This window comes from Siphateles boraxobius, unplaced genomic scaffold (genome assembly GCF_051911475.1).
Source record: "Siphateles boraxobius isolate OS27281-9 unplaced genomic scaffold, OSU_SipBor_1 41, whole genome shotgun sequence".
Taxonomy (NCBI): domain Eukaryota; kingdom Metazoa; phylum Chordata; class Actinopteri; order Cypriniformes; family Leuciscidae; genus Siphateles; species Siphateles boraxobius.
This window is the reverse complement of record NW_027509042.1, coordinates 1035528-1058824: the sequence shown is the minus strand read 5'-3', so window position 1 is coordinate 1058824 and position 23297 is coordinate 1035528. Positions and strand designations below refer to the sequence as shown.

Here is a 23297-nt window from a genome sequence, read left to right as displayed (position 1 = left end):
ATAAAAATAACAATATGATTGAAGAATTTATCATAATTTGTAAACTTGTTAATTTCTCTTATTTAGTTCTATATTTTACTTTAAAAATTGAATGTAGTAATCTTTATTACATTAATTAAATTGTTTAATCTTTTTTTAAAAATAACCAGGTCAATTGCCCACAACAGAACACAGAATATTGTTGTTATACAGCTGGAGCCAGTGTTACAAACCATTTTACAAACCACATTTTTATATACAGCATATGTATTATTTTTTAAATAATTCTAAATACTTAATAAAATTCCAGTACTGCATTTAATTTAATCCTTTCATCAATACATGTTCAAAAGCATTTATCGTTTTTTATTTGGAAATGTACTTTGTTAAACTGGTAATCTCAAACGTATAGAGTTAATAAGAAGAAAAGAAGCAATGCGTTTTTTATTTTATTTTTTTATTTCTTAAGCTGAGAATAAATTGGTATCTTTATATTAATTATTCAACTGTACACATTCACTTAAGAAAAATAAATATAATCCAAATCATTAAACACAGCTTTACTGAATGTTAATGTGTTAGATAGCAGGCTAATTAATACATGATGTACAGCGTTAAGAAAATAAAGAGGTCAGCCTTCACATATTCAGAGCAACAAAATGCTTTAAGACATGAAACATGAATATTGACCTTTATTTGTCAGTTAATTTTAACCCAAACAATCTGGTATAAAGTAAATAAAGTGCCCTGTAGCAAGACATCCTACTGAAGAGTCTGGTAGCAAACGCTATTGATGTTTCTGATGACAGATTTAATTCAACGTGATGCGAGGAGAACAACTACAAACCCTGTGTAAATGAATCAAAATCATGTTCTGGAAAAGAAAAGATGACGCATCCTCTCAGAATCTATAAAGTGAACACAAAAAAACTGCTTTGCTTGTTCAAATCCAACCACTAAATCTGTTATGATCATAAGTTATTCTTTGTACATTAGTATTTACAGTCCTGGTTTTGTGTTTTGCATATGAATAAGAAGAAAAGTCTTTGAAACGCACAGAATATCCATGAGGTCAGGACTAAATCTTCGGCATAACATCTCTACAACACAAACACACTTTATTATTTTCCAAAATAAAGCACATTTTGCACAAAATTTGTGATTTTGGTGAACAACATCATTTTTTTTTAAAGATATAAAAGACTTCTGGCTGTGAATCTGACCACACTAAATCAGCTAACATTATAACATTAGTCGTGTGGATTGTGAACTCATGATTGGTAGGAAAGTGAATATTTAATAGTGGCGTATGAAGATGAAATTAAGATGGTTTGATGAACTATTGCTGTATATGAAACCAACCACACATGCATATACATACTCTCAATGTAGGCATTTCCAGGTCACAGCTCACCTAAAAATGAAAAAAGGAAACTATATTGTGCATAAAAAACATGAAGCTTATCCTTTGCAACTGTTACAGCAATAAGAATGAGATTTTCCTGCATTACAAGTCAATTTTGAGGTGTAAAAACTAAAAATTGCACGCCTCACGTTCTCCATGCAATATTTCTAATGTTTTTTGATTCTGATGTGAAATATAACCCGTTGCATGTTGCAGGTTTTGTACTAGCCATAATCACCAGGCCAGTGTTTTCCCTAATAAAGTGCAAACCTTTCTTTTTAACTACGTCTAAAAAGGATTCAGGTGCAATTGTGCACTGGCAATAAAAAAGTAATGAAACTGTAACTTGCACTAACTCCTCCTTACATGTACACGCAACAGAAGAGACTCAATCAGACACATACCATGCAAACTCACACTTCAAGTCGTAGAGGAAAAATAAACATCAGAGTCTGTTGCATGTGCATTACTAGAGTAGCGACAAGCGGCAGTCATTATTAGGTAGAGGATCACAGTGTGCATAGAGTAGGCCGATGTCTGGCCAATGATCATTGAGTAAGGCAGCATAAATCAGAAAACTGGAAATGGAAGCCTAAGCCAGCAGATTTCCTTCCAACAAAACACTGTTTTATCCCTCGTTCCTGGTTTAAAGTAGCAGCAGCTTTTGATATGATGGTGAAAGCTGATGTGTGTCGTCATGGGGAGGTGTTAAAAAGGCGATGTCGTGCGCATGCATCACTCTTGACCGAAGCCTTCGGTTTCCTCGATGGCAAACAGCAGCTTCTCCTTTAACTGCTCGTAGCTTTTATAGGGCGGCAGATCCAGACGGTTAAAGCTGGTGGGGTGACAATAAAATAAACACTGTGAAACTTGTTTTATATATTATTATTAACAACTATAATAATGCTATATTTTTAGCTTGAAGATAGTGAATGATTTAATCTTGATTGTGAAAATTGCACACGGGTCATTTACAGTCAAAACCAAAAATTATTCAGACACCAGATGTCATTTTTGATATTTTTTTACTAGTGTGTGCAGGACACTATAGTTCATTTATGTGAGTTAGGAGAGCAAAATAAAGTTAACAGTGACATATTATACCCAAATATTCTTCATACACTTTGAGCTGATCATGTTTTGCTTAAGTGTTTTTTCTTTAATTGCTAATGCACCTTTTTACACCACAGACTGAACAACATGAAGCATTGCTTGGTGATTGGTTGAGCTAAACTGGTATTTTCTAATTGTGCAGTTAAATTTAACAGCTGACAGATATTCGACATAATTCATGTGTGAGACAGTCTAACAGAAGGATGGACAAAACCAGTGAAATGTCAGAGTTCTTGTCATATTTTATCACCATTTTCTAAACTATAGCAAATAAACTGTGATAATGTGAGAAATGTTAAAGGTGTCTGAATAGATTTTGATTTGAATATATTATTAACTATAAGAATGCTATATTTTTAGCTTGAAGATATTAAATGATTTAATCTTGATTGTGAAGTGAATGAATTGCACACTGGTCATTTACTGTGCATTGATGCAATATAGATTGTATCTGCTGCTTTATTGCACAAAACAAATTAGTGAGAACAGGCCTGCTGCATACTGTACATTATGGTAATGAAATTTGATTTCTGATCTTACCATGTGTGGCTCCTCGGCAGCCAGTTTTCTTTTCCCACTTTCTCAATACAGAACTTCTGCGGCCCATTACTCCCTACGGAGATAAAACATACATTCTGATCAATAATCATTCTTTAAAGTGCAATAGAAAGGACTGGAATTGCATTTAAACCAACAAGTTAAGGCATTTCAATCACAAACCCCCTGCAGTTTCCTCAAAAACATAGTTAGGGAAAAAGTAAAGGCACAAAAGATTGAGCCTATTTTGGGTGAATTTAGAGCATATGGGAAACTGAGTGACCTAAGAATGACGATAAATATTCTCTTAATATCTAAAAAAACTGAAGCAGCACAAGCAAAAAATTGTACAAACCAGCACAAACGATTAAGACTATTTTGCCAACTTCACGCAGGTGTGTTAACGACTAATGTTTTTCAAATTACTGTATATGAAGACTTCAAATGCAAAACCCACTAAACACCACCTCCGTCAAAAATGAGATAACGATATAGAGCGAATGCTCTCCGCACATACTAGTATACGCTCATCAAATACTTCCACTTTAAACTCGCTAAATCCCAGCCTCAGCCTGTTCAAAAAACTGGTTCGTTGGCAGAAACCTCTAAATGCCACTTCCCTTTGCTACCAAAAGCCTTTAAATTCAGAGAACCAATCAGAAGATGCGAATCAAATCATATTATCTCAAGATGAATGTCAGTGCGTCTGAACCGGCTTTCAGTTTTTTATCCTGTTTACAGAGGTCTTTAAACAAGATGGAGGATTATAATGAAATCGATGAATCTGTAGTAGTTTCAGTCACTGGCAAAAGAAAACGTGGTCAACCTTTCTAAGACCTTTCTAAGGCTAAAGGAAATGAGGGGCTTTCCTAGAACTATAGGCGGAAGTTCCCGGTTTTTGGCGTGTTCGCACTGCAAGAACTAGGAACGATTTTAGTTCTAGGAACTTCTTTTGGAGGAACCAATTTACTCCTACTTCAGAGTCGGGTCTAAAAAGTTGTATTTTTAGTCCACAAAGTAACTCTACGAACATGGAAAACAGTGATAGATGGACCTCTTAACCTTTACGCTGAGGAGAAAGTACAACACCACTTTGAGAGGACCAAGCCAAACATGATACTGTAATTGTGCTCTACAACACTGGACATCAACCACACAGCAAACGCTAATACTTTTCATTACTGTCTACTTTCTATGTATAACAGTTCCATCTAATAATGTATTAGAAAGGACTGTTAGACAGTTCCTTAAACTAATGAACACGGAGAATTGAAAGTCACAACAACAAGCACGGCTTACGTCACTTGAGAGTTCCTATTGGCGGTGCGAAGGCAACCAGGAAAATGTTCCTAAGGGAACCATTGGTTCTCGGGAACACCCTGGTGGCTAGTTCCTATAACTACCCAGTGCAAAAGCCCCTATAGTTACAGTGGCAATGACAGGATTTCGTAAGTAGCATGTAAACACAACAGTGTTTTGTGTGCTGCTTTAACCCTGACAGAAACGGATATAACCTAGAACAGCTCTATACCACCCACAACAAAGTCAAACCAGACGGACTCTGAGGTTTTCACATGGACAATCAATTTTGTTAAATACCAATGAATTGACTAGTGACATTACTGAAAACAAGGCATTTCATTAACTGCCTAATAACCTTTTCATTGCCATTAAAGTCAAATTACTGAACCTAAATATAGAAGCCTGATAAAAAATAAAAAAATAAATCTAATTTAAAAGAAAAAATGTCGGACATGGTGTTCGCATCTGAAATCTTCATATATTACACTATATATTCAAATTCAGATTATACAAAAGATCAAATGAGAAAAAAAAATCACATTTCATCATCATTTACTCACCCTCATTCTCATTTTTTATTAATTAAACACTGTCTTCCTTTGAGTTTTCAGAAAATTGTACGCAAATTAAAACCCTGGTACGTGTCTATAATGTTTGTAATGAACACGTATTTTTATGTTTTTAGATTTAGTGCTGAACAGAACAGAAACATTTTTAATATATCATCTATGGTTACAGCATGACACTGTCAAACTTTGACCCTTACCCATAAGATCAGCGAATCCCCCGACAGGTAGTCGGCACGTGCCGGTTACAAACTGCAGGAGTCGCATACGCTTCTCATTGTCGATCTCCTTCACAAACTAAACACAGACACACAACAGACGATGGAACACCGACACCGATATGACAGCATCTCCACATTTATGATCATGTGGGTTTGATTTGATTTGTGTTATAGTGTGAGATCTAACCTGCCAGAACCACACGATCTGTTTGCTGCTGCGAGTGTAGTGTCTGTAGATGCTGTTCCTCTGCCAGTCACCCAGATCAATCTCCTGCATCCCACACAGCATCACCTACACAATTACAGGATCAGAATATGCAAAAGACATCGTGTACATGTAGAGAAACTATGGCCTTATTTAGACCTGATAATAACACGAGTCTCTCTCAACACTAAAAACAGTCGAATGCATCTTTTTTGTGCCATTTGGAGGTCAGAGATGCATATGGCCATATCACATTTGTAGTGTGAACTATAATGCACCATGACGTCCCAAACAACAGCTTAAGACATGCGTGCTCACCCAACATGTAGTCAAGGGTTTTAAACTTTGCTACTTAGCAATGACTTTAAACAAAAACAACCCTCCAGTTAAAAAAAAGTAACAAATTCCTGATCTGTCATCCTGTGCCATTTTCAAGAAACCTGAAAACGCATCTTTTTTGGCAACACTTGATCCATTAATACAAACACTTTCTTTTATTTTTCTCTTCTATTCTATATCTGTTTATTTTAAATTACATTTACTGTGTTAGTCTAAACTGGGAAGGGTCACAGCACTTGCATATTGTTGTCCTATTGTTAGTTTAATTGCTTCTATTGCTCTCCTCATTTCTGAGTCACTTTGTATAAAATGTGCCTATCGACTATCTATGATTCACAAAAAAGGCTTTAAACATTATGAGTTGTAGTTTGTACCTCCAGTTCCTTGGCATCAAAGTATTGCAGGTACTGCTGTGGCAAGACCTCATTAAAGCCCTCGAGGAACGCCTGAGTTTGTTCCTCAACACCTCTGGACAACCTCCACTCAGCAACCAACCTGGCACACAGTTGATTTCACAATTATTAATTAATATTGAAATCACTTATATTAGCGTTAATAGGTGTGTAACTATTTGCTCTGCGAAAAGATTCTTTACAAATTGACGCAATGCATCATGCAATCTGAAATTTGCTCAAGAGGGAAAATTAAATCAATACCACATCAATACTTTGAATTTTAAGTAGATATTTTTACAGTCCTAGTGGCTAACAATATTTTATATATATATACATATACACACACATACATATATATTATATATATCACATACATATATATTTTTGGTATTCTAGCCAGACTATGAGGGTGAAATGGGGCGACAAAGTGAGTAATGGAGTACGTCAGGGTGGAATTTTGTCTCCATCTTTGTTCAATTTATATATTGATGATCTATCTGGGAAACTTAATGAATGTAATACAAGGTGTCTTGTGGGTGAGGTCTTGTGTAACCACTTGATGTATGCCGATGACTTAGTGCTGATAAGCCCTTATAGTGCAGGCTTGCAGAAGCTTCTGAATATCTGCTCCTTTTATGGTGATGCATTTGATATTAAGTATAATGCCCTAAAAAGTCACATACTGACTGCTAAAACAAAGGATTATCAGAAGCTGAGGTTTCCAGATTTTTACCTTTGTGGAAATATACTACAGGACACAGATGAGGTTAAATATCTTGGACACTATATTACAGATGACCTCTCAGACGATAGAGACATGTTTAGGCAGAGGTGTAAACTATATGGACAGGCTAATGTATTGGCTTGTAAGTTTCACATGTGTTCCACCAATGTCAAAATTGTATTGTTTAAAAGTTTCTGCTCACCTTTATATACTGTACACCTTTGGCGCAGCTACAAAAAGAAGAGCATGCAGGCTCTGATGGTGGCATACAATGATTCTCTGCGTATGCTATTGAAAGTACCACGGCACAGTAGCGCAAGTGAGATGTTTGTTAACAGATGAATAAGAACTTGTGCAGCTGGCATTAGGCACTGTATCTATACATTTATGAGTAGAGTCCTGAATCAGTCAAACTGTATTGTACAAACTTTGGTCTGTCTGAGGAAAAGCTCGGTCTGGTTTACTTCAAGAATTTGGAAGCACTGGCGCTCTTGCTTATATGGGTAAATAATGTATTTTGTGTTTTTTGGTTGTTTGTTTGTTTTGTTATTGTTTTTTAATACTATGGACCGGGATTCTGTGTCCTTAATAAAGATTGAATGAATATATAGTCACTGTTGGGTCGGATCTCCAAAATCATTTGTGCACGCATTTTTTTATAGTTTGTTTGCAGTGCAAGGGTGAATAAAGAACTGGTACTTTGAATAAGTACAGCATTTTTGTACTCAAGAAACATTATATACTGTATATATACATGATGTTATAAAATACATAAAATGTTAATAATATAAGGAATCATGCAAATGTTTGACCATATATAAAGCCACAATATCAACTTTGCCAATGCAGTTTAATTATTTTAAAAAATTAAGTTTTTCCATTTTCTGAAAAGTAGCATTTTTGGAGTTACGAGGTTTCCGCCTAACATGGCGATATATTAAATTATTATTTATATATTTGCATAACCGAATATAGAATATATATACTTCATTATATAATTCATCTGTGCACTATGAATGAGATTTCCTACCTGATATACTCCTCTTTATTTTCCTCGGTCACCTGAATGTTTCCTCCATCAGGTTTGAGTTCATGAGTGGTGACCTCTCCCAGAATCTCCTTATCCACTGAGAAAAACATCTCCAAGCCACATTCCTCTATATTATTATCCCTATAGAAAAAACATCATTATCTCCAACCATTGTCAAATTACACATTTTTGTATCGTAATTAAGAGCAATATTGTTAATTTTCTTATAACTCCTATCCCTTATTTTCACAATTTTAATCCCCAAGCCCTTACTTGTGTTTCTTAATGTCTCTGTAACTCATTCAACTCATTCTCACTCACTTGATCCAGATGAGCGAGTTGTAAAACTCCGGGTCGATGGACTCCAGGTCTTTCAGAGCCAGAGGTTTATTCAAGATGCGCTTATAAAAGGGCAAAGAGAAGCCTGTGTCTATGAACTTTCCATGAAAGAGAGCCTATGAGAGAAAGAGAATGCACAAATAATATTCAGAAATTTTAATTGAATTACAAACTATGATCCTTCAGTCTGTCCAGTACAGGCATTAGTTATTTGGTCATCAACATGACTCAAGCGTCATACCATCGCAATGAACCGGCCAATGAACTTGAAGTACTTGAGGTGATCAGGGTTGATGGAGGACGCAGGGTTAATCTGCAGACAGTAGTTGTCTTTGCCGGCATATTCGAACAGACAGTACATGGGGTTCAAGACCTCGTGGGAGAGCAGGAAGAACCATTCCCTATGACAGAAACACGCAACATTATTGTGCGTGTGCATATTATCAACTCAAGTCATCACTTCCTGTAAATTATGTAATATACCTTGCCACGCCTCCATAATCGAGACCCTCCTCCCCAGGGAAAATAATCCACAATCTCCGTCTCAGATCTTGTGGATGGCAACTCATAATCTAAACAGATCAAATTACAAATATTTAACTTCTTTCTACATGCCACATGAGGACACACGTAAGCCAGAATTGACTTGTCAAATATAAAAAATGTAATTCACCTGTTGAAATGAGTCCTCGAACAGTGTTTTGCGACTGACGTGGATCTTAATGTGCTGAGGCATTGCTAGTTGCTTTGGTATGAAAAGGATAATTTAAATAGATCAATCACATGTGCAAATATTGCCCTGTTATATATATATATATATTTATATATATGAAAATTAATTATACATTATTTACTATGTATACATTATTTACATTATAATACATTATTTAAAAGCAAATCCTTCAACAAGTTTCTTGAAAAGCAGATTTTTAACCAATTAAGAGTGTCAAAGCAACTAAAAAAATGAGTTTGTAACTGAAGTCACTCGGTCTTACCTGACACCAGAAGCGGAAATAGTGCACTTTGGCTTTAAAGTCTCGTACATATGTGATCTGAGGGCCGTTCTCACTGCAGGTTCACAAAGACAGAAACAGACCGTAAAACTACACCAAAACATGGCTGTGATACATCAACAGACAATATCATTTAAAAACAACATAAAACATAATTTAACTTTTAATTGCATCAAACTGCATTTGACTTATGTAACATATTTCTATTTCAAAGTGAGCATATATGTATCCTAAGACAGGAACAACACTGTCTATGCTTTCATTGTGAACATCTGCAAACACAGCGACAGCGGAGGTCACAAAAGACCTTCTCTTCATATATTAAGTTATTAAAAGGGCTTACAGGGAGGATTTTCCTGTACGAGGGTCGATATATGTCGTTGTTTTCCTGTTGTGATCGACAAAATAGGGAATCCCGTCCACCGTAAACCTCATCTCCCAACCCTCCGGCAAAGGCTTCTCATTCAACAACCTGATGCACAAAAACATTTCATTCAAGCAATAATACTCCTTGCTTATTCTGTTTTACATCAAATAAAAAAATCATATAGAAGGGAGGCAATTTAGCGGTGTTCAGGGTTATTGTCGTTAACCAAAACTATTAAAAACATCTTTGTTAATAAAAATAAAAAAAGCTGAAATAAAAAATTAAATATAAGTATTAGATGAAAAATTTTAAACTGAATGAAAATTAGAAATGTTGCCTTGGCAACTAACTGAAATAGTTTTAAGATGAGGAACTAAAATTACTAACTGATAAAAACTAACTAAATAAAAGTAAAACTGAATTAAAAATTCATTAAAACAAAATAGTAATATAAAAATGACAAAATCACATAACAAAAACAAAAATACTAAAATTAAAAACTGAAAACATAAAAATAACAGCTAAACCGAAATATGAATAAAAAATAGAGCTTCCCGATTGTGGATAAATAAAGAATCACAATTTTTTTGTTTCAAATAGAGATCTTGATTCTCCCACGATTCTAAACAGACAACTAAATAAAATAACATGTAAATTACTAGAGGTTCTTACAAAATATTAATTGCTGCAGTCTATTTAATATAATAAAATTACATTTTTTAAATAGGTTTGAGTGAATAATTCAATGACAAATACATTTGTAACAGTCACTTGCAAGTGTTACTTTCAAAAGGTGATTTGCTCTATTTATATGTTTATCTGTTCTATTTATATCTGTGTTTATATCTGAAATATAAACTGTTATCCCAGTACTTCTGTGATAATTTAAATAATTGTAAGACAAAAATAATTATCCACCTTTTTCCTGGTTAGCGAATTTACCCATGATTCATAGCGGGTTTGAACCGGAAGCCGGTTGTCCTTTTCCGGTTCGAAGCTTTATGAAGATTAAGCACCGCTTGCTCAGAACGCCGCAGTGATGTGCTGGTTAGAAAATATGTGAAATAAGTAGGGCTGCCCCTGCCCGTGCACGACTGAAGTTGGGTTGGAAGTTATGTATACTATATGGGAGAGAATGCTAAACCATAATGAGCGTTTTCGTAATATATTGCCTATTCTGCATCTCAACGCACGCATAAGCTTGCCACAAAAAAAACGGTAAAAGTAATGATTATGCATTAAACATTTGAATTGTTTATTAATAACTAGTGTCTTCTGTAAGTGTCGACTGCAAAGATAAATTTGATGATGCTGACTCGCCATCTTCGCAGTAGTGAACGCGCCTATAGAGAGAAATGCACACTTCATACGAATTAACCTATACATAAGCAGAGAGCAGCCCATTTCTGCTCGTTTTTAATTATTTTGTTTAAAAGTACACATTTCAAGCTTTCTATAGATATACTTCTCAGGTCTGTGAGGCAAGTAACTTATACGCTGAGTTTCGTTGATTAATAAGACGCGCTCCAGTTCACGCGCCCGCGCCTCCGTGTCCTGTACATCTACTATATTTGCTCCTTATTTATTATTCCAGGCAATTGTTGATAAAACATTGATAAAAATGAAGATACAATTTATACAAAACCAAATTCACTTTAAAGAAAGGCTTTCTACAAAACAAAACTTAATAAGTGGTCAAAATCATCTCTGAGCCATACCAAATGTTTTCCGATATATTGGGCATCTTATGATCATATCTGACTCATCTCATGCGGTTCCCTTTTCATATAATCAACACAGATGAAATAAAAAAATGAAAAACATTATATTGTGAAACTTAAATATAAAATGTATGTTTAGTTTTTTTTGTTTAACTTATATTTAAGCGTCACACTGCTCCGCTTTGCTCACATGCTCTGGTGTGTAGCCTATAGCCTATACATGCATGTGTGCGTGATGTGATGGAGGGGTGCGATTTTCGAATAATAATTGAATAATACCCAGCGATCTTCGAATATTATTTTTGCTTGAAATGCCCATCCCTACTGGTAACGTATTACACCTTTTTCGTTGGATGCCTCAGTTTTAGCGCAGCTAACGTTAACCAAAAACGTCTACTCTCTGGCATTGAATGTAGCTGATACGAACCGGACATTCTCTCCTTTTTATCTTATGCTCAAAGCACCCAGTTTATAAAAGTTGTTTATCTTCTTTGAATTGTTAAAACAACCAACAACAGCACATATAGAGCCTGAACTCATTCTCTCATTGCTAATACAGTACGAACCGGAAGTAGGCAACCGGAGTCGTCGTCATGGCATTGTTTAGAGCAGAATAAGGTGGATACTGTGTGTGTGGTTGGAAAGACAGTTTGTGAAGCTGTTTCATACCTAAAAAAGCTCCGGTATGATTTTGTCAAAGCTTTAATAGACAGGCAAATAACTGTCATTCTTTTAACGACTAATCGTGCGGCTCTAATTAAAAATTACTAAAATAGCACTGGCTGCGGTTGTGATTTTTGATCGTGTCCCACCCTTGTGTGCGAGGATCCTCCCATTGCGTGGATCTTGTAGGATGATGAACAAAATACATCCTCCTATTACTGTCTGTCCGTTTCTCTGTAAGCCAAACAACACACAAGCAGGAAATCAAGTCAAGGATGATGTACTCAAGAAAAGACAGTGTGAGCCACTCTATTATGAGAGCAAAGTGTGATTTCCTCTTTCTGCAGTATAAAAATGACTCACCCCATCCCGACGGCAGAGGACCCAGAGGGTCAAACTCTTTATTAGCTGCAGGCACAAGCTGTTCCTGCTGCTGAAGAGATGATCGGACAGAAGGAATAAGGACAGATGAAATACTCTCAGCTCGGGTCATAGAGGAAATCCTGGCATCTTTTCATTTAAAATTGCTAGAAAAAAGTTGATGTACATTATCTTTGACATATTTACTCACCCCATAGATGAATCTCTGGTTGAAGCGTTGCATGGCTCCCTGCAGCTGACTGCGCTGGTTCTGCCACTCCTCATAGTTTCGGACCGACTCTAGTGTGGGTCTTTGCCATGTGGTGGTTCTGATTATATGATCCACATAGTACACACGGCCCATCGGGTCCAAGCGACGCTCCCAACTACCACACAAACAAACACAAAACTGCTCATTTAGGACATTTTCACATTTGACCTTGGATGATTTCTGATACCAATAACAACATAATAATAATAAGTATTATTATTATTAGTAGTAGTAGTATTAGCAGTAGTAGTACTAGAAGTAGTGGTAGCAGCATTAATCTTTCATACATAAAATGCAGCTAAAAGGGTTTCACAGGTCAGAAAATAAAAAAGCATTAAAAAATGTCATTTTATTTAAAAAGTCAGAAACACTTTACAATAAAGTCCATTAGTTAACTACCTTAGTTAACATGAACTAAGAATGAACAATACTTCTACAGCATTTATTAATCTTGGTTAATATTAATTTCATTTCAACATTTCTAATACATTATTAAAATAAAAGGTTGTATTTGTTAACATTAGTTAATGTACCGTGAACTAGCATGAACAAACAATGAACAGCTGGATTTTTATTAACTAACATTAACTAATGAGGTAACACATGTATTGATCATTGTTAGTTACATTAACTAATGTTAACTAATGAACCTTATTGTAAAGCTTTACCAAAAGAAAAACGACCTAAGGACGCTTAAAATATATAAATCGAAAGCAAGCTTAAATGGCGTTTTCAGATGCTCGTGAATGTTTTGGGAGCTTGTCAAACTTCACTGAGTAAAGAGGCATAATGAATCAAAACAGTCAGGTTTTCCTGACATTTTCTGCTTTACATAAAAGCATCAATGGTTACCCCGGTGGTAGCGGTTCTGGTCTTTCCCATGTGGTTCTTTTCTCAATATGATCCACATAGTAAACACGGCCGTTCTGATCCATTCTCTGCTCCCAGCTACACCATACAAAAGGAAATTCCATTAAACATATCAGACTAAATCCATACAAGCTTATTATTACTATAAAGTGTCTTTATTTACAATCATTTATTAATTCAGACATGCAGCAGGAGCATAAGCTCTTATTATTCGCATCATATGAGAACATTACTATCACTGTGAGATTAACACAGCAAGAAAATTAGAAAATAACTAATCTAAATCTACTAAAAAAGTAGAAAGGTTTTTGATATCACATACCCAGGAGGAAGAGGGCTGCTATTGATTACCGAAGCTATCGGTGGTGTTGGACTGGCACTGGGGGGCTGATTTGACCCTGAACCTGAGCTTGACCCCTGACTCTCCGTTTCTCCGTTCACACACACTCGTGGAGACGCCTCCGGGCTGGGAGCTCTGCTGCCGTGAGTGGGAGTAGAGCCAGTAGAGGATGCTAAAAAAAACAATAGGTAGGGAACTTTGCCTTAAAGTGCACCTATTATGTTTGGGGTTTTTTCAGATAGGACCTGTCATGAAGTGTGTAATACAGCTAATTTCATTTCAACATTTACTAATACATTATTAAAATCAAAGGTTGTATTTGTTAATGTACTGTGAACTAGCATGAACAAACAATGAAATGCATGATTCAATGCATGATTCATAGCATGATTCAATCATAGCATGATTCATAGCATGATAGCATGATTCAAACCTAGGTAGGTTTGAAACAAATTTGCAAAATGCCAGCCTGTGGTCTTCATTGAACAATGCCTACGTTGACCCGTGCTGTAAGCAATCAACCAATCATAACAAACTGGGCCATCTGACCAATCAGAGCAGAGTCTGCTCACGAAAAGGTAGGGTTTAGAGAGACTGGATCCTTTATCGAACCGTTTCAGACACTGTGATAAAAAAAAGCTGATGCTGCAGTGTATATTATGAGAAAATGAATGTGTTTTTTGACCCTGGATGCATGTAAACATATTGTAGGAGACTCCAAAACAAAATGAGGAGCCTTTAAAATAGCATGTGACACTATATTGTTACACCCCTATTGATAAGGTTCTCTACCTGTGGAGGAAGTGTGTTTATGTGTCGAGGCAGGAGGCGGCCGCTGAGGTCGAGATGGACGCGGTGGTCTCAGAGCCCCTGCGGATGGAGAGGAAGACTCAGTACTTCCCACTGCATGACCATTGGGCAGTGGCGCTTCATCAGTGATGTCACTGGATGGGGAAGAATCTCGACTACACCAACAACAAACAGAGACAACTATCAAAATTCAATTAGCGTAAAATAAATAGCAAAAAAAAGGGTAACACTTTACAATAAGGTGTCATTTGTTAACTTTAGTTAATGCATTAACTAACACAAACTAACCATGATGGCATTTATTAACCTTTGTTAATGTTACTAAATAAAAATGTTCACATTCATGTAAGTTCACTGTGCATTAGCTAATGTTAACAGATACAACTTTTGATCTTAAAAATGTATTACTAAATGTTGATATTAACATTAGCTAAGATAAATGCTTTAGAAGTAGTTCATTGTTAGTTCATGTTAACTAATGTTAACAAATGAAACCTTATTGCAAAGTGTGATTTTCAACTTATACAATATCTGTTTAACATCAATAGGTGTCATTCATAATATAAAGGAAATGGGCTAAAAGTACATTAATTTTTTGAACAGATAGAACACTCCTGTTTTATGAGCCTGACCATTTTTTTATATTCCTATACGCTAACATTCAATAATCTGGCCATATTTTAATGCATATTATTTAAACCAAAATAATGAGAATATAAATGAGCATATAAACTAAAGAAGGAAAATATTTCACACTACTGTTATGTATTAATAAATCCTGTATTATGATGATCTATAAAATGCCAAGTGCACTGAGTGAGCAATCAAGATATTTCCCTCGAGAACTAATTTAATCAAGATTTTCAAACAAAAGCAAAGAATTATACAGGCTCTTTCTGCACATAATGAGGCAATATTCCCTCAGAAACGGCACAGTAGAGTTGAGTAATCTTTATTTTACCTCCCTGCTACATCCCCGTTCTGTATGTATTCTCCATTCTCCACTTTTACAGCCGAATCTGTGATTGCAGAGAAACAACAACATTACACAAATCTCCATTTTAAACAGCAAAAAATTAGAGCTGCACGACTCTGAATAAATTGAGTCACATTTTTTTTTGTTTCAAACAGAGGTCAAGATTCTCCCACGATTATGAGCAAACAACTAAACAAAATAACGTAATTCTTTTAGAGGTTCTGACAAAATGTTAATTGCTGCAGTCTATTTAAAATGTTTATTTAATCTGAATGAATGATTTTTTTTTTAAATCGGATTGAATGAATGAACTCGTTTCATTACTGGATGAATCAGCATTTTTTTTAACAAATCTCTTGATTAAATGACAAATATATTTTAATCAGTCACTCGTCGCCACCTTATTTGAAGTGCCATGTTACTTGTAATTTTGATCGCTTCCGTAGACATCAGTGTTTATATCTGAAAAACAGCAGAGATAAAGAAAGTCTCACTGTGCTTTTGTTCCTCTGAAGCAAAAGTCTCGGGATCCATCTGCAGTCCATCAAGACACACTGAGAGATCTCCAACCACCTCCGATCGCACTCTGTCTGAACTCAACTGCAACGTCTGCACAACCTCAGAAACTGAGACAGACACACAAACACACATGATCTTCAACATAACACTGCTTACAGAACTGAAAAATGTATATTAACAGCCCATAAAAGCAGTACCCTGATGCCAACACTTTTGGACCATGGCTTTTTCATTGCTTATGAAATAAGGATTTTTCTTGTTTCACAAATGACTCGTTCAGACCCAGTCATGAATTGTGAAAGTATTTATAAAATAAACCAACATCATTACAGCTTGGTAGCATGTTTTACCAAAAGTGCAATATCAAGCAGATTAAATGTAAGCTTTTAAAGACAGAAACCAGGTAACCTTTAAAGCTTTTAAAGCCAGCTTACCAGGTTTTAAAACCAGGTAAGTCATATTCACAGATGACCTGGAAAGGTAAATTGGCTTCACTAAGCAAGCTCACAGCATCACTTCAGGTCACAGGAAAAGAAAATGGTAACCTGGTTCCAGGATAATCAACACCCTCAACTCAATCTTCAGTTCTATAATTCACATCAGTGGTGAGCGGTCACACAATTCCCACATGACCAAAGTCTCTGACAAAACCATTTGTTTGATACTATGAGTCAGTTCACCTGCCTCTTTCTTTATCAAACTCTTGAGTGTGCACCCACACACACACACACACACACACACACACACACACACACACACACACACACTCACACTCACACTCACACTCACACTCACACTCACACTCACACTCACACTCACACTCACAGACACACACACACACACACACTACACAGGCCTGACTCTGATTAATAAGATTCACAAAGTGAAGAATATGGAAACTCACTCTTCATATTGTTGGCTTTTAAGGTCTCGCTGACCTCCAGAGTGGCCGAGCCCAGCAAAATGTCTGCTTTAAGTGTCTGGTGACTCCAGACACGGAAAATTAACTTGCTGAAAGGGCTGACGATCCTGCAGGGAATATGATCAACAGCGCAATGATGTTATTGTTAACTAAAACTATTAAAAATTACATTTTTACGTAATAAAGCTGACTTAAAAGTTTTATATTCCATATTTTAACTGCTAACAATCAATAATCTGGCTATATTTTTATGCATTTTATTTAAAATAAAATAATGAGAATATATAAGACAAACCAAAGAAAAAGAAAAATTCACTACACTTATGTATCAATAAATCATGTATTATGATCTATAAAATCTCAAGTGCACTGAGCGAGCAGTCATGATATAAATAATATATAATATTAGAAGAAAAACTCTTGGCAACTAACTGAAAAAAGTTTGTTAAAGTACTATAATTACTAAATCTAAAATTAAAATAAATACAATCTAATTAATCTGAAGCTAAATAGAATTTGTTAAAAAAGACAAAAAAATAAGGATGCACCGAAATGAAAATTCTTGGCCGAAGCCGAATAATAAAGAAACGCTTGGCCGAAGGCCGAATACTGAACGCGGTGTTTCACATTTTTCCATTTATTTTGCCAATTTTTTCACCATTGCATTTAATTAAATAGTAAAAATATGCTTTTTTACTATTTTGTCTTGCTTTTCAGAGAAAAAAAATACAATTGCAAATACAATATTTAACACTGAATTTTTTTAAACATTCCAGCATATATTATTTAAACAAAACACAATATAACTTAAAATAAATAAATTAGTAAAATAAAAAATATATTTTTATTAGGCCATCTTTGAAGCCCCCCTTCTTGAATAGCCGATGTTAGGCCTATAACTGACTGCTGAATGAATATAACTAAAAAAGTGCATTGAAAAGTGCAAAAGAAATTTTGAAAGAAAGTGAGACAAAAGAAAGTGCACAACAAATGAATAACTGTCCTAAACATAAGCCTACTTTTGCGGTTTACATACACTTTATCGTGGGCGTTGACAGGTTTGCGTGGATTGTTTCAATATAGCACGCGCTCTCCGTGGCGATTAGCAGATAAGGAGTGTAGAACGACTGACATCTCTCTCTTTTCATACAGATTACATAAACAGAGAATATTTGTTTACGTTTTGAATTAGATCATTTAAAAGTAGACAATTAAATGATAATAAAGATATATGCCTTTGCCTGTGTGACTAGTATTGGCTGAGTTTAAGTTTAAAAACACAGTTTTGTTTCGATTGTAAGTGGACACAAGTAGACATTTAACAGTTTATTTTTTCATATTTCTTAAGTCTGCATTTAAGTGACCATAAATGATGGAGTATTTAAGTCTATTTTGCTGCCATGTGAAAAAAATCCAGCAAAACGCGGCGGCGCGTTTGTCAACTACAGAGGGTTAAAAGACGCTTTAGTGCTGCAAGTAAGGGTGTAACGTCTGCACAGATGCATCTGATGAGCTTCTCTTTTGTTATCTGCTCAAAGGAGGCATGTTGGCTGCATTTATGAAGCGCGCGCCTCTCACTCTACACTGGTTACTATTTGATCGCGTCATCAAAAACGTCATTGTTCGGTCAAATTTATCCGGTCTTTTTACTTATTTGGCCGAACACCGAAAGTGCTTTTTTTGCTATTTTCGGCCGAATAATTTCGGTTGCCGAACATTCGGTGCATCCCTACAAAAAAATAAAAATGACAAAAAGTATATATAAAATTACTAAACCTTATGAAAACTGAAAATATTAAAATCTAAAATAAAATACTATAATGGTATATCAAAAATACTATAATAACACTGACTGCAATAGTCATAATTACACTTTAATAATGTAGTTATGTGAATAATAACTTTAGTCTGGAGAAAGGTCAGAACAATAGTCAACACTTTACAATAAGGTCCCATTAGTTAACGTTAGTTTATGCGTTAACTAATATTAACTAACAATGAGCAATGCATTTGTTACAGTATTTAATACTCTGTTTATGTTAGTTAATAAAAAATATAACTATTCATTGTTAGTTCACTTTAGCTGAAGTCCATTAAATAATGTTACCTGATATTTTGTATAATGTTGAAATTAACATTAAAGATTATTAAATGCTTTAGTTCATGTTAACTAATGCATTTAACTAATGTTAACAAACGGAACCTTATTGTAAAGTGTAACCGAACAATATAATGATAATAAATACTGATTCTGGATCAGCTCTGTAACACAACAGTCACTTGTTTAAGTATATTTAGTATGCTCTTACACAGTGAGAGACTGTTTCCATTTGGGACTGTGAGTGTTGGTGCATTTCTCCGTCTTCTTGGACTGGCCGTCCACACACACCTCCACGTAAGGACTGGGCCCAAACCAATTCTTCTTACTGTCCCGCAGCTTAGCGGACAGAACTAACCAAAAATAACAAATGTAATCACAGATCCATTCAAAGTATTCATCTGAAGACATGACAACATATATCCAGATAGCTGACATCTTAAAACGATGACATCTCAAAATAAAAGCTCTACATTGCAATGTGTGCAACCCAAATTACAATTGACCTATGGCTAAGCCACGCCCCCAAACGCGATGTGCCAATCACAGTGCGCATAGCTCCCAATATTCTCTAGACATTCTCTGCTTCCACGTCCATTGAAATGCATTGCAGTTAATCAGTTTTCATTCGTTTTTATTTGTTTTTTCTTGTCATTTTAAGTTTAAAATGTTCAAACGGTGTGCATGGAGTACACGGAACTCCGACACCCGAGAGGCTGGGCGACAGTGTGTATTTTTTACACTTTCCAAATTAAGCCACATCTCAACCGAGATAAGTGTCTGCTCTGGATTAAGTAATTCGGTAGACCACAACACCAACTAAACGTGAATAAATTAAACAAGGATGTCTACATCTGTTCTAAGGTAACGTTAAGTCAACAACGTATTTTAACGTTATTTTTAACATCTCTAGCGTAACGTCAGGCTAACATTAGAAAACGTTAACGTTAGCTTCTAGCTGCGTTGTACATCATGACACTTAGCTTCATTAACGTATCTGTAAATAACCGAGATAACAAATGTTAGCAGTGTTGTGCTGAATGATTCATGTAAATACTGTAGCAGCAAACTAACGGAGAGGTACTCTTGGTAAAGATGGTGAAAAGGCTTGTCCTGGAAACGTATGCAACTTAGACCTGTACATATTTAATTTAATCATGAAACATTAATTACATATTAAAGCACAACATTTTAGACAACTTTCTACCAAAACAACTGGGTAACTTTGTGTTTTTTTTTCCCCAAAACATGTAGCCTTTTCATTCCTCTTCAACATAACTAAATATAACGCCTGTTGCCGAATGTTGACCGTTTGTCCGAGTGAGTGGAGGGGGCGTGGCTTAGCCATAGGTCAATTGTGTAGTCTTGCAATTACAAAACAGAGATTATCACTTTATCTCACCTGTTATCTGAAGTTGAGATTTCATGATGCAGCCATTAAAAACACTTATTGTGGCTCAAATCTGAAATAAACAAATAAATAGTCAAACCAACATTTATTCAGACACCTTCAAGAAAATGTAATGGTAATAAAGTATGACAAGAACTCAGAGTTATCAAATCAGTTGATATTTCACTGGTTTTGTCCGGCCTTTCTTATAGACTGTCTCACAAATTAATTATGTTAAATATCTGTCAGCTGTTAAATTTAACTACACAATTAGATAATACCAGTTTAGCTCAAACAATCACCAAGCAATGCTTCATGTTGTTCAGTCTGTGGTGTAAAAAGGTGCATTAGCAATTAAAGAAAAAACACTTCAGCAAAACATCCTCAGGTAGTCACTGTATGAAGAATATTTGATTATAATATGTCACGGACACGGTTTACTTTATTTTGCTCTCCTCACTTACATAAATGAACGACAGTGTCCTGCACCCACTCGTAAAAAATATTAAAAGTATATATCTGGTGTCTGAATAATTTTTGGTTTGAATGTAGATCGATTAATTCGGTTAAGTCTCATTATAACAAAGACATGTCAACTGAGATGGTAGTAAATAGTGGAAAATGTCAGAATACAACATTCGCAAGCCATTTTCCTTCTGTAATGTAGCACATTTCTAAGCGAAACCGGATATGCTTTCATGTTGACTAACTCAACAAATCACCCTCTCTTTCCTAAATGTTTTTTTCTGTCTGATCTGTCATCAAATGCACTGTATAGACACATCTGACCCCTGATCAGTGCTGTATGTCGTTTAGTAGTGGTGTGTGATGTATGCCGTAGCTGTGTCTTCGACAACTCCCTGCGGTAACAGCTAATCTCACAACCGAAGTCTACAGTAATCCTGGGCAGATTACAGATGATGTAACTCCAAGGGCAGACCATGTTTCTCAGTTACTACAGGGAATCAGTCTGTCCACTGAGAGAAAGTACTGATAAACAGAGATTAAGGCTGGATTTTATCCCAAAACAAAAGGCCTGTCATTATTTACTCATCCACACATCGTTTTCAAATCCAAACCTGTATGACCTTCTTTATTCTATTTAACACAAAAGGAAAATGTTCTTGCTGCTCTTTCCAATTCAATGAAAGTTAATGGGTACTGCGGCTGTCAAAATCATATGCATATTTAAACATAACATTTCAGAAACCTTGTAACATAAAACAATTGTTTTAATGTAGTGTGAATAATTAACTGGAGAAGTATGGTGCTATCAGTTACCATTATGCCCTGTGGTGTCTTGCCTTAACAGTTTGTACAAATACATTTCATACACTTACAAAAGCACTGTCATTTTACCACGGTACAGAGATAATATCACATGGTAAAATTAAGGTACTTTGACATATACCACAGAAATCATAGCCTATAACAGTTCCATTGTATTCCTGGAAGTAACGTTAGCTTCGTGTAGCATACAAATATCGTGCTACGTAAATATCAGTAGCATGGTATCAGATGGTACTTTTATAACGTTACTGTGTTATTATGATGATACTCTCACAGAACTAATGAGCGCATTACAGAAGTGACGTCACGTAGCGTTTCTGACTGACGGTGTCGCAGCAACAAAAACGACCGTTTACAAGTCAATGAAATGCACATAACTGTTTGAAACCGATGACGGGTAGTTTTTATTCGTTTCAGACTATTAATTACGTACATTAATCAAACAGCTGTCAAAACCATCAGCAGCCAGTAACACAGTCTAACGGTCAGTCAGTCACCGGTCAAACAAGCTAGCGCGTTATCAGAGCACGGCTATTTTTCTTCCATATTATCCTCTATACCCGTGTGTCGCTTATATCTTACCGTCTTATGATCACGGGAAATGTTTCTAGGTCTCAGTTTTAACGGGATCTGAGGTCATTTTCCCGTCGTTAAAATAAACTTTGCTCCATCTCAACCGGTTGAAAAACCGTCCGCCACCAGCACTGGCTCCATGTCAGATTGACGTCACTGCGCAACCCCCGTCACGTGACGCGACGCGCGCGTCCGTTTGGATAATGTACTATTATTACCCATAAAGACTGAAGCACTAGATATATCAATTGAGCAGGTAATGAATTTATGAATATGTTAATATGATTCAATGGCTGTACTTTCACGAGATGGCGCTGTTTGCCAGGACAAGTCAAAATGCATGGTGTCCCTTTAAATATGTGGAGATTTAAAATACTGTTTCGATGACATTAAATACATTTTATTTATTAGTTTGTTCATATTTTTTCAAAAATATGATATATCATAATATAATATGATAGATATAAATAATCTAAATAGATTTGAGTCAAAAGTGAGTCAAAGCAGTGATGTCTATGGAACTGCTGCTGGACCAATCAGCATCCGAGGAGGTGGAGAACTTCCTCTGAATCGGTTCGTTGCAATGAAAATTGTTCATCGATTCTTTTCTTCTTGTTTTGTTACCAGTCATGTTCCCATAAGGGGGGGGGGGGGGGGGGGGGGTGTATATATAGGCCTATATAAATCAGGCGAATATATGAACAAACCCATATACAAACCTTCAGAAGAAAATAGGAATAGGATAATTGTAAAGTTTTGTGCATGTAGCCTAAGTGCTACTAAATGTTAAGCATGTTCCGGATGATGATGCATCCAGCCTATGTTTTAGTAGGAAATAAATAGAAACATTTGCTAATTTAGTTTTTATAGTACAAAATTTAAAATATTAAAAGAGGGGTAAGATGGCGCTATATGGATAAACTTTTACAGAATGTATACATTACTTTTGATATCATTCT

General features: G+C 35.6%; 1 protein-coding gene across 2 annotated transcripts; it reads right to left on the bottom strand.

The window, feature by feature from the left end:
• Positions 1-642: 642 nt before the first annotated feature.
• Positions 643-22613, bottom strand: itcha (itchy E3 ubiquitin protein ligase a). 2 transcript variants are annotated; one of them, XM_077197672.1, is made up of 24 exons: positions 22348-22613; positions 20488-20548; positions 19297-19438; positions 16970-17094; positions 16041-16172; positions 15532-15589; positions 14553-14725; positions 13743-13932; positions 13403-13498; positions 12491-12665; positions 12283-12349; positions 12069-12153; positions 9512-9640; positions 9151-9223; positions 8829-8900; positions 8639-8727; positions 8397-8556; positions 8138-8271; positions 7817-7957; positions 6042-6162; positions 5311-5415; positions 5103-5199; positions 3038-3110; positions 643-2219 (listed from the first exon to the last, which is right to left on the bottom strand). In XM_077197672.1, the coding sequence occupies exons 2-24, from the start codon at positions 20510-20512 to the stop codon at positions 2120-2122; spliced, it is 2562 nt and encodes an 853-aa protein (XP_077053787.1). In that variant the 5' UTR covers positions 20513-20548; positions 22348-22613; the 3' UTR covers positions 643-2119. The 2 variants fall into 2 exon arrangements, with proteins under 2 accessions (XP_077053787.1, XP_077053786.1); XM_077197671.1 differs by having other exon boundaries at positions 12283-12352; positions 22348-22514.
• Between the last annotated feature and the right edge of the window lie 684 nt (positions 22614-23297).

Coding starts and splice junctions, on each gene's coding strand:
- itcha (XM_077197671.1), bottom strand. CDS start 20,512: ATGAAATCTCAACTTCAGATAACAG. Junction 8,728..8,828: donor TCGAGGACTCATTTCAACAG/GTGAATTACATT, acceptor TGATCTGTTTAG/ATTATGAGTTGCCATCCACA. Junction 3,111..5,102: donor GGGATTCGCTGATCTTATGG/GTAAGGGTCAAA, acceptor TTATCTCCGTAG/GGAGTAATGGGCCGCAGAAG.